At 35.2% G+C, this 16,982-nt stretch overlaps 1 protein-coding gene across 3 annotated transcripts in view; it reads left to right on the forward strand.

Moving 5' to 3' along the window:
- Unc13c (unc-13 homolog C) overlaps positions 1-16,982 on the forward strand; it is a 601,300-nt gene that overhangs the window by 521,044 nt on the left and 63,274 nt on the right. For all 3 annotated transcript variants that reach the window (XM_058584813.1, XM_058584812.1, XM_058584814.1), the window contains 3 exons: positions 726-849; positions 3,329-3,385; positions 7,672-7,752. In XM_058584813.1, coding sequence (XP_058440796.1) covers positions 726-849; positions 3,329-3,385; positions 7,672-7,752 — 262 coding nt within the window. The remainder of the gene's footprint in view (positions 1-725; positions 850-3,328; positions 3,386-7,671; positions 7,753-16,982) is intronic.

Here is a 16,982-nt window from a genome sequence, read left to right on the forward strand (position 1 = left end):
GTTCTGGTTCCAGCCTGAGCAGGGCTGTTTACCCTGCTGAATACATACACAGATTAGTTCTTAAATTCAGACCTTTAGAAAGTAGAAATGACAGGTCTGCAGCAAAATTGGCGTATTTGTTTTATCTCACATCATCCTAAGTCTCTCTGGAGATCACATTTGTCATTCTGCCATGACATATCTGCTGGTTTCTACCATGTCTATACTATAAATTTTCATCAGCAAACTAGAAATGATCCCCTTGAACAATGGTTTTCAAAGTAGCAGAGATAAAGTTCCAAGGATATCCCTCAGGGGTCTGCCATCTGGTGGGTGAAAAATATTGGTTCTATTATCTTCTTCTCAGCCCCACACCAAACCCTGGTGACTGATCTCAGAAATTGCTCTTGGCTGAACTGATTTTATATACAAATAAAAGGGATCTTTTGTCTTTAAATGTGTATTGATGTACATGGAACAGTATTTTTCTGTCTGAAGCCTGTTAATTAAGGAAACAATTTAAGGAAACAAATTATCAGATTTCATTTTCTACCAAATATAATGAATTACCTAATGTGCAGTATGATTAAAATACTTTGGTATTATGAATCTTTTGAAGTAAATGGAATTCACCATTTGAAAATTATCAAGGCCTGTTCAGGTATTTGAATCTTGGTAATTAATGGGAAATTCTGATTCATAGAGTAAGTTGGTACATTTATGAGTGTGTGTTTTATTTTATTCAGATTAAGTCTTTCAGCAAAAATCTGTGAGAAAACAGTCCTGAAGCGAGTTTTGAAAGAACTATGGAAACTAGTTCTTAACAAAATAGAAAAACAAATTGTTCTCCCTCCTCTGACAGACCAAACAGTAAGTATTTAAAATGTAGTTTTAAAAACACATCTAATTGTCTTCTTTTTTAAAAAAAAATGAGTGCTTTTGATCCAGATGATGTACTATTTAAATCCATTTTTGAGAAAGAGGGTTTGGTATGCAATTTATCACAATTTTTATCAAATTACATTTTTTTTAGCCAAATAAGTTTTAAATAGTGGTAATAGGAATCAAGCACCACACTTGCTTGTCACTCAAAACTTCTCTTTAAAAATGTGTATCCAAGTTCCATTTGTACAGTTGTCTGGTTTACATATATGATTTTTGCTTATTTTTACTGTGACCACACAGAGAAATAATGTAGCCACTGTGTTTCTTTCTTTAATTTTATAGCTTTAGAAGATCGTTCCAACACTACAACATGGGATCTTTTCACCTTCTCTTTCTGCTTTCATCTATTACCTCCTGACTTGGAGGTTAATAGAATAGACTGCTCTAACTGGATTTGAAGAATGTGATTATATTACACACAGTAAAATAAAAGAGAACCTAAGGGATCAATTGGCAGTAAAGTTAGACAATGGTCAAGTGGCTACATAGTATGCCAGATATTTCAGGTCACATATCTTAATAAAAGTAAGGGAAAAAAGATAACCTAACAAGTACTTGTTATGGAGTAATTGATTTTTTTCTGTGACTGAGGAAGATAAATGGATACACATAATGAGTAATTATAAACCAAACTAAAATACGTATTGACACCATTAGTCATGTACACTCAGTCCACATATCTCAAGTGGAATTATATGTGCAGAAAATATTTTCTTATAAAGTATATCATGATTCAAATATAAATATATTTTTATCGATTTACTACCAGTGAGTGATAAAATATAAATTACTTTTAGTTTTGCTTAATTCTATGAATGTGTCATTTAATCATTTATAGCCTGTATTTATGGGTGTCCAAATCATGTATATAAATACATACACACACAGACATCTTATTTTGATGCAGTATGAAATATATTCCTATAATACCATAACACCAGTTAACTTTCATATAATTAATCAATAGGGGAATTATATCAGTATAATCTGAAAGTTAGATTGTTTTATATGTAAATTTCCCTTGGTCAGAGGCTCAGAAATATAATAGAAGAAGTATGACTTTAACAGAAAAGAAAGAGCTCCCATCTCAGCTACTGCACAGACCTATTCAAAGAAGAAAAAGAAAAAAAAGGGCAGGGGGAGGAGCTTCCCTGCACATAGAGTCTTTCTCGAGAAGGTCTCCTGTGTTCTGATACCTACTTGCATGGGCATTACCTCAGCCCACAGTTGTATACTACTGTCTTGTTCTTTGTTTTACATTTTTAATATCCCTGAGGCGGCCATCAGCCTCACTGAGCTCATTTCCAGCTGTCCAAGCAATCTCTTAAAGAATCAATTATTATTTTGATAGTTTTTTGGTAACAAAATTTTATGAGCTTTATTGCTTTGTCCACTACCATTTTGCACATAAACCTTACTATTTTTAGTGCCCAATTTTGAAGCTTATGAGAGTTTTCAAGAATGTGTATGTCATGTTACAGCAGAAATGTTCTATATAACATTTCAATCTCTATATTAGGTCTTTCCTAAAAAAGCTCATCACCATGTGAATTTTCCCTAGTATTGATATCTACAAGTGGGAACCTATATTATTCATTTATTCAGTGATACATTTAATAAATATCCTGTGAGCTTCTAGAATGTACTATGCACTGTGCTACATACTTATTATAAAATATGAGCAAAATGGGTCATTGTTGCTGTTTTCAAGAACCTTGTAGTCTTTAATTCCCCAATGATATGAGAGAGAGAGAGAGAGAGAGGAGAGAGAAAGAAAAACATAGAGAATAATGGTCCAGAATAGCTGATTTTCTTTATTGTGAGAATATTCCAAACCACTGAAGAACTTCACAAAATTTGGTACTTTTGTAGTTACATATGCCACTGGACATGCCTCCACTGCTTCATTCCACTGCTTTGGATTGTTTATTCCAGTGTTTTACAAATTCTCTTCCCCAAGTTTTGAGGGTTCTAGAGAAAGCCTCCAGCTGAGGAAGAGATCAAGAGGCAGGTATCTGATAGGTTGGACAGCATTTCAGCTCCACCTTCTTCAGCTCTGTATAGATTTATTTGTGGGGATTGGAGTAAGAGAGTGACAGCTAAAAAAGTCCAGTCCATCTGCTACCTTAAACTGGCTGTGTTAGTTTCAGGATTGTTACTGCAATCCATTCAGTAACCCAAATCTAACACTCTCAGAAGTGGGACACCTCTGAGGTCTGCTGTGCTGGCAAGTTACTAGATATCTTTGTCCCATCTAAATAGACCAATTAAGGGCATTGGATATAGAAGCCACAAATATACTAAGGGAAATAAAGAAAATGATCTAATTACTACTTTTCTACTGTGACTAACATTGACAATCTGAAGACTGAGTCATCTTTCATTTTCTCTTGTATGTTTCTAGGGACCTCAGATGATTTTCATCGCAGCTAAAGATCTTGGACAGTTATCCAAACTGAAGGTAATAAGAATAAAGAAACTGGTTTCCTGTGAAAAGTAATGAACTAACTACAGCTCTGCAAAAAACCATTCTCCTGCTTATAAGGATATCTAGCATGGTGGGATTAGAAAGATGTGTGTCTGTGATCTCACAATCTGCATTGAGAATTTCTAACTTTGCATTATAGCCATTAGCATTATTGCTTTTGCGCCAAATTATTAGAGAACATATTTTCTTTCATATATTAAACTGCTTTGTATGCATAAAAGCAAAATGGAACACTACATAGAAATCCTCTGAAGCTTAGAGAAGTCTTACAGCCAAAAAATACAATATAAGAAAGCAAAACTCATCAAAGCAAAAAATGAACTTGTGGACATGTTCAATCCCATTAAATTAAGTGAGGATTTATTGATGAAATAACCTTCCCTTCGTTATCACTTGGAATTCCCCAAACTTGAAATTTATACAGGGAAACTCAGTCCCTATCTCCTTAGGATAGGAACTTAGCTGGTTAAAATGCATATTGTTTTTTCTTTACTCACTAGAGAATGGGTAGCACGAACAGACTCCCTTGGTTCAAATTTATCCAAATTTGTGACATGGGCCAAAGCATTTAACCTTTCCAATTTTTATATGTGGCATTTTAAAACACAGAGAAGCTTAACATTTGGTCCATAGGATTGTAGAAATAAATAAGATAATGCATATATCATCTTTGCTTGGCAACTGCAAGGAGTATGCCACTTCATTTGTCCACAGTTGGTAGCTTAAGTATTACTGGTATTGTTTTATATTTTATATAATACATAGTTATGTATTACTGGTATTGTTTTATATCTACAACACAGTGGGACATTTGCATAATTATTTACCAAGGTGAAATATATACTTCTAATTTCAGTATTCAATTGTATCATTAATATCATCTACCTTCCTCAGGAAAAATACAAAACACTTAAAATCAATAATCATTAGAGAAGACATAACCAACACCTAAAATTTTTCTCATCCAGGGCTACTAATAGTTAAGAAGGAAGATAGAAGGTAGATATTACTACTAAACTTTTTTTCCTCTTGTATCTCTCTTTATTATTTTTATTACCTCTCTGGGATTTCTGGACCCTGCTTGAAAAATGGATTTATTCAGTGTCAAAGTTTCTCATATAGAACCATGAAGGTGAAGCAGCGTAGGTCTCATTTTAAAAGAGATGACCCTGACTGCGTGTCTAGCATCTGTGTGATATTATGAAACATTCCTTCTCCCTAGGCTTCAGTTTCCTGAGTTGAATGTGATATCAGCTAAAATATTTTCAATTTCAAGTGATAGAAGCCAAGCTAACATAAACAAAGAGGGAATTTATTGTTGCATGAAATTTTATAGTTCAGTGCTAACATTGATTTCCAAGACTGCTTGATTAGGGATGCTATCAATGTTCCAAGATGGGGTTATTTTCTCTCAACTCTGCTCTTCTCCTTGTTTGATGTATTACCACCACAAACCTTCCTTCCTGGTTGTAAGATGGTTGTTTCTGCTCTTACATCCTATGAACTTCAAATCTTGTGGGGGAAAAAATCACCCATATTAGTATCAGGAATCCAAGGAAAATCTCCTGGTAAACCATTGGCTCTGAGGGAGTGTTTTCACCATTCCTAAGATAATCACAATAGCCTGGGAAAAGACATGGGCCAGTTGTCTCAATTCATATCGGCCCTGCACTGGGGGATGAAGTAAGCCCTGTCCAAATCTTAGGAACTCTGTGTAGGAAAGAGGCTAGCTACCTGGAGATATATGCCTTCTGGGTAGCCAAAATTGGAATCCATTGAAAACATGACACTCTCATACACTTTGTGATCCCCAATTTTTTGCCCTTTGGTAATATCCTTTTAATTCCTCAAGGCAATCTATGAATGAAATGATCTTTAAAAGTTATTTTATCTATGTTGAAATAATATGAAGGACTAAAACAAGAATCTTGTGAACCATAGGTGATAAGAAGCTAGCTTAATTCTATTTTGGGCCCTTGGTCATCATTTTTCAGTTTGTCCATATAATTATTATTACTTGCATTACAGATCTATAAATGTTCTATAATTCTGTGTGAAATACTGAAACTCCAGCTGGTACAAAGAACTTCACATTTTATAAAGCCATTTACTTTTGTTTTAGTACTTTATTTTATTTTACCACTTTATTTTTAAAGAATTTTAAACCACTTTCCACTTTCAATATATTTGAAAGTAGACTTGATCTGCTGGAAAGGCACTATTTGAGATAATTGTGCTGATGGATACTTTGAGAACTCATAAATATAAATGTTAATAAACTAACCTTACTTAAAAGAACACAAGATCAGAAATATGAATAATGTGGGGAACTTTTCTGTACTTGACTATGGATTTAGGATTAATCATTAAACAAGTATTTATTTAACAATTGACATAAGCTCTATTACTTCATACTCTGTATGTATGCATATTATGCAGGCCTGACATTACTGTTTAATGGGATTCAATTTATTTGACATAAAAATAAAAGTAAATATGCATAAATGGGCTGTTGATATAACCAAAAAAAAAAAAAAAAGACTACTTGGTAAATATGCCTGAGACTATGAATTTACTACAAATCTTTCACTTGCTCAGTAATTCTTTGCTGTCATCTCCCAAAGACTCCTTTATTTGAATGAAATAATAAGTCTCAGAAAGTTATTGCTGCAAAAATTACATTTTATAATACAAAATATAGTATTTATCAGTAAATATTTAAAAATAATATAATTGCATTATAAAAATAGTCAAGATCAGAAATTTTTATTTAATATAAAATATTTGTATTAACAGGTCATAAAGCATTTCCCCTATAATTTAGCAAGAATTTCTCTTAGCCTTTGAATCTCAATGGATATTTACTATTCCTCTTTTAAAAATGTTAAATGAACTGTTATTTAAGTTCAAATTTTTGTATCAAAAAAAAAAAAGATTTTCATGCATAACTCTGTTTGAAATAAGTATTTTGAACCCTATGAGATAAACTGAAGAAATTATGATTCAATTACCAAAAATATGTTCGGTGCCCAGCAAGTGACCGTTGCCAAGGTAGACCCTGAAAAGCTGAAGAAGTGAAATGGATAGAGATTATCTCCAGGAACTCACAGCATCTACTAAATAATAGAATAAGAAAAGGGACAGAACAGGACAAGCCCCTAGGTATGATTGCACACTTTGAACATTGCACAGAAGTACCCAGCTAACAGAGCAAGTGAAGGCTGGAACCAAGCCCATGTTCCGCTTGCCAAGCCCTGTGTGCTGAGCTGGATCTGACTCATAGGAAAAGGGATTCTTTTTATTCCAGCAAAGGCACTGATCCATTAATCAAACCATGCATTCGCAGAGTTGTATCCACACATGGGACTTTAATTCACACAGAGGTACAAACATAAGCTGGAAGGAACCTGAACTTCAGGAAGACAAAATTCTTTTTTTTATTGAATAATATCTCAATCACCTACAAGAGTGTGGCTTGTCATAAGCACTCAATAAATGTGTGTTGAATTGTTGTTAATAGATTAGTAGCAGCCCTGAAGGATTGTATCCATTGGGTAGAGGGGCAGGGGGATATCAGAAATTTTTAAATTTTCTCCTAGACAAATACCTATTTTCTTTATTATTTCTCTAAATTTTTACCATTGTTTTCCTAAGTAAGCTTTGAATGATGGGTTGAGACAATGAGGAAAATTCATTGTTAAGTAATGAAATCAGTTCCAAAATATTAAAGTGATTACAAAAGATTGAACACCTCCACAGCCAAATTCAATTAGTTCTTTGGGGCTTTTCCCAGTAATGAGTAAGAATTAAGGGGATCTGTGAAAGAGAATAAAGTAGGGCCCCTGTATTTAGACTACATGAGTATTAATTAGGAGGGGCTAAAATTACTCCTCAAGTCCCTTCTGTGTTTGAGACTTCTCAGTATGACAGAAAGCAAAGCAAGGAATTTAGGTGAAAAGGCTTTGACACACAATTCTCAAAATTCTCAGGCTTCTTTCGTTCTTTCTCTCTTTTTTTTTTCTACATAAACTTGCAGTGAAAATAAAGTCACATCTCTGTACAAGTACCACTTTTTAAGGAGTCAGGTAGCATTTCCTTTGGTAGAATGGATATTTATTAACTATATGACAAAACAATCATTTTGAATACACCCATATGAAAAAGATATTTCAAATTGTTATGGGATTATACATATGTTTTGAAAGTAGTGAATTAAATGAACTGATGATTGTGTAAGCAGTCATTAACCTGTTTTCCAGGAGCACATGATTAGAGAGGACGCCAAGGGTCTATCACCAAGACAATGTGCTGTAATGGAGGTGGTCCTGGCTACCATCAAGGTAAGGTTTATGCCCCTGGAGTGTACCCAGAAAGCCCACCAAACACCCTAGAGTTAGGTACCCCCATGCATGTCTGTTGAGCTATGCCAGCCAAGATAGTTGAACAGATGCTTTCCCAAGCATACCAGATGAAGCCCTTGGTGTCTCCTTATTACATTTATATGACACTGTATACTTGCTTCCTTCATCTCTTCCTGAAAGACATGGATGAAACTTATATTCTATAAATGTTTTAAAAGAAAGACATGTATATTCCCCAGCCCAATTAAATAGATGGTTCAAGAGGGTTTTGCGTTAACAGAATTTATTTTTATGTTATCTATGCTTGTTGAAATGGTTTTTAAAGTATCAACATTCTGCTCTAAGTAATACAATAATTTTATTTTATTTTCTGCTGAAAATGCAAAGGCCTTATGTTGCATGCATTAATTTTTCACAGACAAAGCTTGACCAAAGTTATTCTAGTGTGAGCTAAATGTTGCAGATCTCAAAATGTCACTTAAAAGTTTTTTTCAAATAAGTCTTATATGTGAATATATTTACACACACACACACACATACACGCATGTGTGCATACGCACACACACTTTTTATGTGTGAAAGTTTTTGTTTTGGGTTTTTTTTTTTGTTTTATTTTTATACCAGGGATTAAACCCAGGGTTACTTAACCACTGAGCCACATCCCCAGGTCTTTTTTTTTTTTTTTTTTTTTGAGACAGGATCTTACTAAATAGCTGAGGCTGGCTTTGAACTTGTGATCCTTCTGGCTCAGCCTCCTGAATTGCTTGGATTACAGGCTTATACCATTGTGCCTAGATGTGAAAGTTTATTAGAGTTGTAATGAGGGAATTTTTCTTCTAAATCCAAACTTTTTCAGCATTTCCATTCTTCACCTGAAGAAACATCTGTCATCAAGGATGTGTGAACAGTATAGCAAAGAACTGTTAGCTAGGACTCATTTACAGAGCATGGCATAATCCCACTGGGTAGAAACAGACATTGCAATAGTATTTATTAAAATAGAGTTCTACCCGAATAAAAACTGATATCTTCACAAAACTGTCACTACATAAATTTTGTTTTACTGCTTCATCATTTAATATGAGGTCATTTTGTTGTGTCAGTACCAAAAACCACAAAATGAAAGTTATGAAATAAGAGTTTTGTAGAACCTGCTGGCAACAGAGGAATTCAGTTTAGGTGTAAAGATTACAAAAGTTGAGTTTCAAAGAGACAACAATAATTTTGCATAGAAATGCAGTAACTTTGCAAAATAATTTTGAGGTTAAAATAGACTATATAAAAATTCAGCAAAAAAATTAAAACTCAATTCTCTTTGAAAATTACTTTCAGATATTTGAATACGAATTGACTTTTGGAGTCATAAGACTACTGATAACTACATATAGGATATTGCTAGTAGAAAAAAATTCTAGAGTGTACTCTGAAAAATAAAATAAAATAAAATTTTTAGAATTTGAATTCAGCCCATTATGATTTTGTTAGAATAATTCATAACTTTAGAAGAGGTCAAGAAATGTGTTCTGTAGAAATAGGAGCAGCATTAAATATATTGACTGACCTGGCTCATTTCTCTTAACTCAAACATTTCTCTAATTCTTCTTGGTGGGACCACACAATTGCCACCTGCAGGCTGAGTTTTCCCCAAACTCTGAGACAGTCTTAATCCCCAAGCAAATCCCTTTGATCCACATCTTGATAGTTCAAATATCCCATTTTTGTATTAGGCCATCTGTGAAAATCCTTTAATTCGGTCTCGGCCTTATTCTTTGGAAACACAACTACTATCTGGTGTTCAAGATCCAGTGAATGGGTGCATATCATTGTCTTGTTCTTTCAGGACTGGAGTCTGACTCTGGTCCTCTTGAGCCTGAGATCAGGTTCGTACTTCTCTTCATCCCTAAATTCTGTGATTCCACTCTAGGGATCTCCATGTTAGGACTGCTGACCCTATGGTCTGCCCATTTGCCGTGATTTTTACTGATTTTGGCATTTTAGAGCCCCTGGCATCTGATTGCAAGAGCTGAGACTCCCTTTACCTTGTCTGCCTCTTGAGATTTGTCTGACTGACTATCCTACCAATCACTACCATGTTACTAGAATGGAATTCAGGAGAAGGAGGGACACTATTTAAGAAAGTTGTAACTCCAAGAACTAAAGACACAGTGTGTACCTGGAGCCCAACAAAGGGAGCAGTATGATGCAAGAAGAGACCTCACAAGAAAGTTCTTAGACCAAAGCTGCCAATGCCACCCAGTCTAATTCCCAGTGGCTGACAAGGTGATAATTCTGAGTTCTTATTTAGCTTAATTAAATCCAGTAAACTGGAAATGATAAAGAGAGAAATGAAGAAGGAGCATTCTATAGAGTTTGTAGCATATCATCTGATCCTTATAAACATTTTGCAAGGTAAATAGGTTAAGAATTATCACTTACATTTTACAGATGAGAAAATTGAAGGCAGAGGAATTTTAGGTTTTATCTAAGGCCACAGTGCTGCTAGTAATTTTCAAAGCTGAGAAAGTGCTCCAAACTATAAAGTCAGTGTTCTTAATTTTGTTACACATCTCACTAAGTGTTTATGAAATGTAATATGTAGCAGACTAAAACAGATAATACTTCTGCAGAGATTTTGCTTCTTCCTATATTAGAATGCCAATTTCAATCATTTGATTATTTCCCAGTTATTTAAAAATAATTTAAAATCATTCAACCTCTATATAAATATTGATGAAAATATTAATTCTCTTAAATACTAAAACTTTAATTGGGCTACAACTAATTTTTTTTCAGACCAGTCATAAGTGTTTTCAATTATTAAGTCAAGAATATAAAATACAGTAGAAATAGCAGAAATGACGATGACCTACTATAGACAGGATAGTGGGACTTTGACATATCCACCTGACAAAACAACCGAATTCATAGTATATTTGAAAGTAAAAGTAGTAAGGTGATTACTAGGAGATAGTTAACCAATAATCTATTTAATATGTGCAAGCAGAGAGGCCATAGGCAATCCCTAGCCTGGGTACTAATTTGGCTTTTGAGTTCTAATCCCCTATCTCATGAAAACTCAGGACTGCCACGGGAGTTCCTGAAATGTGATTATCTTTCAAAAAGGAACAGGAGAGATTTTTCTAAGCAGCAGCCACTCTGACTTGAGTATGAATCCAAAGGCTGAAAAAAATTCTTAAATCCTGAAGAACCCTAAAATTATTCCATGATAAAGTTTGAAATATAAAGGAAAATGCTGGCTAGTTTGATTTTTCCCACCCTCCAAATTCACCAGATCATTTATTATATGGATCTGAACATAACATACTATAATGTATGTTGTAGATGCATTGATATCATGTGTTTAGCAACACAGAGTTTTCCCTGAAAAATAAGAGACATGTATGTGGGCCAGGGCCCTCTAGAAATCTGCACTTCTTGGTATAAAAGACAGAATTAATACTGATTTAAATTCAGAAATAGTTTTGAAAGCTGTTTATTTCTTTCTCACTCAATGCTAAATAACACCATTTTTTAATGTAAGACTCCAAATAGCTGAATATGGTTTTGAACTACATCTTATGCCTCTGAGTTTCTTATCCTGAAAGAAGTCCTGTCTTATGCTACTCTCCTTTATCCAATTTTTGTGCCTGCTTCTCAGCATCATCTTTTTTTTATCATTACAAACATAGTTTTGCATTATTTAAAATTCATCTGCTTATGGAAAGAACCTAGCTTGCAGTATTGCATTTCAAAAATCATTATTTGAGAGCTTACTGTATGTATAATATAGTGAATAATGAAGAATAATGAAGAAATAGGTGGAAGTGTGAGGTCTTGCCTTTGACTTAAGAAGAAAAACATCCACAGTCAATAAAATGAATTTTGGACAAAGTACTGGTGAATGCAGAGAAGTTGATGAATTATCTCTGGGTCTAGGGTAAAACCTCCCCAGGGAGGGACATTTGGGGATTTAGAGGACAAAGAAAGATAAGACTATGGAAGAAAAGGATGGTAGGCCTAGAGAGAAAAACATGAGCAATATGAAAGTTGCTAGTCACTCTGAACACTTCAAATATTCTAGTAGAGGAATAAGTCATGACTGTCTGAGTATCACAGGATTTGAAAGAGAAATCTGGGATTGGAGCCAAAATGCTGGAGGTTAAACACCAAGGTAAAGAATCTCAATTTTAGTTTGTCAGCAAAAGGGAAACATTGGGATATGCTGTGGAGAAGCAACATATTCTAATCTCCAGTTGTATATAATGATTTCTGATTATCTATCAAATGACTCTTTTAAAAAAGACTTCATGGTTAAAGTTGGGTTCTGCTTGTATCTAAGTTTGCAAAATGAATTATCTGCACAGATTTGCCAGAAGTATGATATGAGTGTTGGAAGTAAAAATGTGATGATAGGAATTTGCTACCAATATAGTTTATGTTACCAAAAAAAGAAATTCTTCTTACAATCTTGTGGAAAAATATTAGCATGTTCCCATAAGCCAGTTAAAAAAAAAAGATTGTGAAAGATCAACAATATATGACAAATAGGAAGGGTGTGAGGAATTTAGAGAATTTTATTGGAATTATAAAAACAATGGTTTGCTAAGCATTTAGACAATATTTATCCTGATATTTTTACTTGGCAGTATTATTTTCTTCTCACGAATCACAGCCAGGTCTGAAATGCTTTATTTTATGCAGTCTTATGGAGAATCCAAGAAACAGGAAAAAAATTTCTTCATTTTCTTTTTCAGAAAAAAAAATATTTCATCCTCAGCTCTTTCCAAACCCCATTCAGATATAACAGTGCTCCTTACCACACCCTGACATTAGTGAAGCCAGGCTATCAGTGTGTCCAGGTGGAAACCTTTAAAAATGGCAGAAGTGGATATAGACACGTGTAAATAAAGTGTTTAAAACTATGTGGGAAATGTCATTGATAGAATCAAGAAGTATCAAGATAGCAGGTTACTGAGAAAGAGAAGCATGCAGGTGACTCTCCTGTGGGAATATTACTACTACTTGGGATTATCATGAGAAAAATAAATAATAAAAATATTCCCTATCATGTAGAAAACTCTTCATCTCGTCTTAGAATGGGCTCATTTTGATGAACCCTTTTCCACCTTTAAAGGCAAGATCCCAAATATTCCACTGGCAACCAGTGTTTTTTTTCTCTTTCTTATTAAACTTTCTTTCTCCAGGAAGCTAACCATTAGAATCTACTCTTTCCACAAACACTGGTTTCAGTTCCGATGGCCTTGCTTTCTTGCCTTTTTATTTACTGTGCACAGCACCTTCTCACTCTATAATACAAAGGCACAAACCCTCCAAGATTCTTCAGCATTCTGAGACTCTTTGGGAAGCAGCACTGTTCCTTCTCTCAAGAAGTTTCAATTTAAGATTAAAACATGATAGAGGCATATTGAATATTAAATAATAATGTATTAACTTATAAGACAAATGTGTGAGAGATGCCAACAGGTTGCTACAAATGTTGATTGAAGGGCACAGACAAAAAGTGATAAGGATTTACAGGAAGTGAGCAACCAGTAGAACTCAAGAGATCAGGGAAAGCTAGAATGGTTTTCAAGGACACATGGGAATTCACTTGCTGCATAGGACATTTCTCTTCAGAGGATTCATGACAGTGTTACCGCTGTTGGCCGGTAACACTTGCTTCCCTGATTTTGAAGAATAACACCAGAAAAGCACACGCCGAGGCAAGGTCAGAGTAGAAATTAGAAGTTTATTAAAGGACAGCAGAAAAGACTTCTCCTGGAGGAAGAAGGGGACCCAAGAGGTGGAATCCAGTTGGCGGGCAAATGTGTTCCCCTTTTTATAGGTTTGGTGATGGAATGCAAGGGGGAAGGGTTAGGACACAGGTGGGCCAAACGGGCAGGAAGGACTTAATTATCACCTTTTGGGATAGGCTTATCACTTCTTTGGGATGGGCTATCTCCAAATCTGTTGGGGGCTGTTTCCTGGGCTCCATTAACATTTCTTTGGGGTGGACTTTGGCCTAGGGCCTTTTTGGGACTTCATTAACATTCCATGAGTTGTCCTGTGTTTCCCTGAATCATTCTCAGCATGGCCTCCATTTTAGATTTCACTCAATATTAGACCCGATTTACCTAACTACACTGACTACCTAATTTTAAATCTGGCTTCAACAGGATCATAAACAGGAAAAAAAAATTTACCATGGAAGGCACAAAAGGAAAGTTCTAGAAGTCAAGACTAGACCCCAGTGTGGCCTGGAGTGAACTTACTGAATGTTTGCATACTGAAGCAGTGTAAAATGAGGTTGAGGGAGAATGCCTGGGTTGAAAATACCAAGCTTCTTTTGTGCCCCAAGTGTATTCTACAAAAGAGAACCCATTCCTGATTTTGAAAATACAGTATGCTAAAAATGTCATTTCTATAAGAATAAAATCTTATAGAAATGTGCAAAATAGATTGCATAGTTCAAGATTATAGCCACAGAGATCACAATTATTTTATTCATAAATGATGAGGGCTTTCATCAAGATGATGGTTACAGAAGTAGAAAATAAAAGATGGATATGAGTGAAAAAATAAAAGCAGAGTCACTGGAACTTGGCAATTCAATATGAGGCTGAAAGACCCGCCGATTCCCTGTCCAAGAAAGACGCACGAGGCACTGGCTGCAAAAGCAAGAGGCGATTTATTGATACACAGGCGCCTGCGGGTGCTCAGCGAAACCTCAGCCGGAGCTTCGGTGAACTGGCACACCGGGCTTTGGGGTACAGATCTTTTATAGGGTACAGTGGTCAGTTTTCCTCCTAGCACAGTAACAGGTATCTCATTGGCTCTTTTGAATCCAGCATATAGGTCACTTAAAGGGTAAACTTGTTTTTCACTATAGGTTCCTGGAAAAACCACATAAAAACCATTTGTTATTCATTGTATGGTTTTTCATTGTATGATCCCGTTTGCCCAACCGTGCCGGCTCCTTTCCCAACCATCCTGTCCTTTCTTAATCGTTTACACTTAACTGATTTTCTGAAAAATACATCTGACGTCTGTGCAGGTGCGGAAGCAAGCCCTGGTGATTTATTACTGGGCCTAAAGTTATTGGGCTGGGGTCTTTCAAGGCAAGAGGGAGAAGGAGCCTAGGTGAACTCAGTGGTTTCGGTGACTGGTAAAGCATAGTTCTACTAAGAGAAATAATAAATCAGGCAGAAGGACTACCTTCCCATTGCCATGTTGAAATTAGATATGGTTCTAGGAACATGGAAATACATATCCATCTGCCTGAGACATAAGCTGGTGCTTAGGAGACCAAGGTAGACTATAGATTTGGAGATTATTCCACCAACTAAATATATTTTTTTGACAAGTGAAAAGAACTCTACCATTCAAAATGTCTTCCAGATAAAGTATTTAATTGCATATTTATAATACGACAGGCAATATGGATATCTCTGTTACTGGTCTATAAATGAATGAACTGCTAGAAGTTAACATAGAGGTTAAATAACCTTATATGAAAACTCACATTGTACAGAAGTCAGAATAATTATATCTTCTGGGATACTGTAAAGAGCGGCCAATGGGGTAAAGAGAATTGTAGAATCACAAAATTTCAGACCCAAGACTCAACACCTTGTCAATTACCTCTAGAGAGATGTCATCTTATAGGGTAGTTAGCCCTTGTTAGCCCTTGGTCAACTGGCCATCACTGGATAATGACCAGTGGTAGGCTTTCACTAACTCACATATAACAGTTTTGATTTTTAAGATGTACTATAATTAGAAAGGTTTTCTTTATATCAAACCAAAATCTACTTCCCCACTACTTCTACTTAAGTCTTTGCCCTCTTCCTGTCCTTTGAACTACTGTAAAATAATTCTAATTCCTTTTATTATGTGATGGTCTTTCAGACATTGAAGGAAACTGCAGATCAAACTGGAGAGTCTTTAGATTATGCCGCAGGTCATAAAGGAAAAATAAGAAACTGAATCTCCATCTTTTGTTTAGAACCAATGGAAAGTAATCCACTTTCACATGCATAAGGGAGACATTCAGAAAGCTTCAAAACCCCACATTTACAAATTTCCCTCTAGTGTATAATTCCCCTCTAGCATATAATTTTCTTCTAGTATATAATTCACTATAATGAGTGGAAATCAACTGAACTGTATTAAACTGTGGATAGTGGAATTTAATACTTAAGACAGTCTCAAACATCAGTCCCACATTTCTGTTCTTCAAACTCAAGCCTCAGCAAAATAAAAATTTCTCTTCCCTGTTCCTTCACGGTCAGTTTCAAAGAGTCAAAACTGAACATGAAATTTCTAAGGGCCAAAGTCCATGCATTAACTACAGCCCTCTTTCTCCTGATTATCAGTGCTTTGGGTGCTGTCACCTGATATCTAAACACCCTGAGAAAGACTTCCATAAAGCATTCTCTGAGACCTTGCATTTGCATAGCCATAGAAATCACTTCCTTTACTGTTTGACTGAGGAGTCTATGGCATGTGTTATTTTCCTGTGTCCACTGAATAGGCAGCTTTCATTCTTAGCACCATGCAATTTGTTTTCTCTCCTGACATAATGACCCTCTATCCTAGGTTTCTTTTGTGCAACATCTCCAATTATAAAACACACTCAAAAGACAAAGGAACTGTTTCTGCCCTTAGACATCTTTTGTTCACCAGATATCCTGCTACAGCTTTCAACAGAATTACTCACAAGACTCTGTGGCTAAAAAGGAAAAAAAGTCAGGTGAATAACATAACCCCAAAACTCTAGGGAGGCCCCTGGGCTTTACGCAGGAAAAAACTTACACCTTAATATTTGTGATTTTTTTTTTTAATTCATGATTAGTCCCCTAAGTCCCAATGCCTACAAAATAATGTCTTGGTAGAAAAACACTTCTTCCTATAGAGTTATTATAGATAAATGGATAAAAGGGTAAATGTGTAACATATGCCTTTACACCTTAACTCTTGTTCTTTCTTCCATAGCCTTCTAGGTCCTCAAAACTCTCTCAATTATATGAAGTCCAACACATTCTTTTTTCCTAGGTTTTCTCAAATCATATTCTATGGAAGACTTGCTTCCTCAAAATAGTTGATAGACATCCAGTGATGTAGGTATCTTCTGACCAAATGATGTTAATAATCCAGATATATTAATAAAAGGTTAGAAAGATTGCTTTACCACCGTGGCTCACAGAGGC

This window comes from Marmota monax, unplaced genomic scaffold, assembly GCF_021218885.2.
Source record: "Marmota monax isolate L192 unplaced genomic scaffold, Marmota_monax_Labrador192_F-V1.1 WCK01_AAM20220418_F8-fsc00001, whole genome shotgun sequence".
Lineage (NCBI taxonomy): Eukaryota > Metazoa > Chordata > Mammalia > Rodentia > Sciuridae > Marmota > Marmota monax.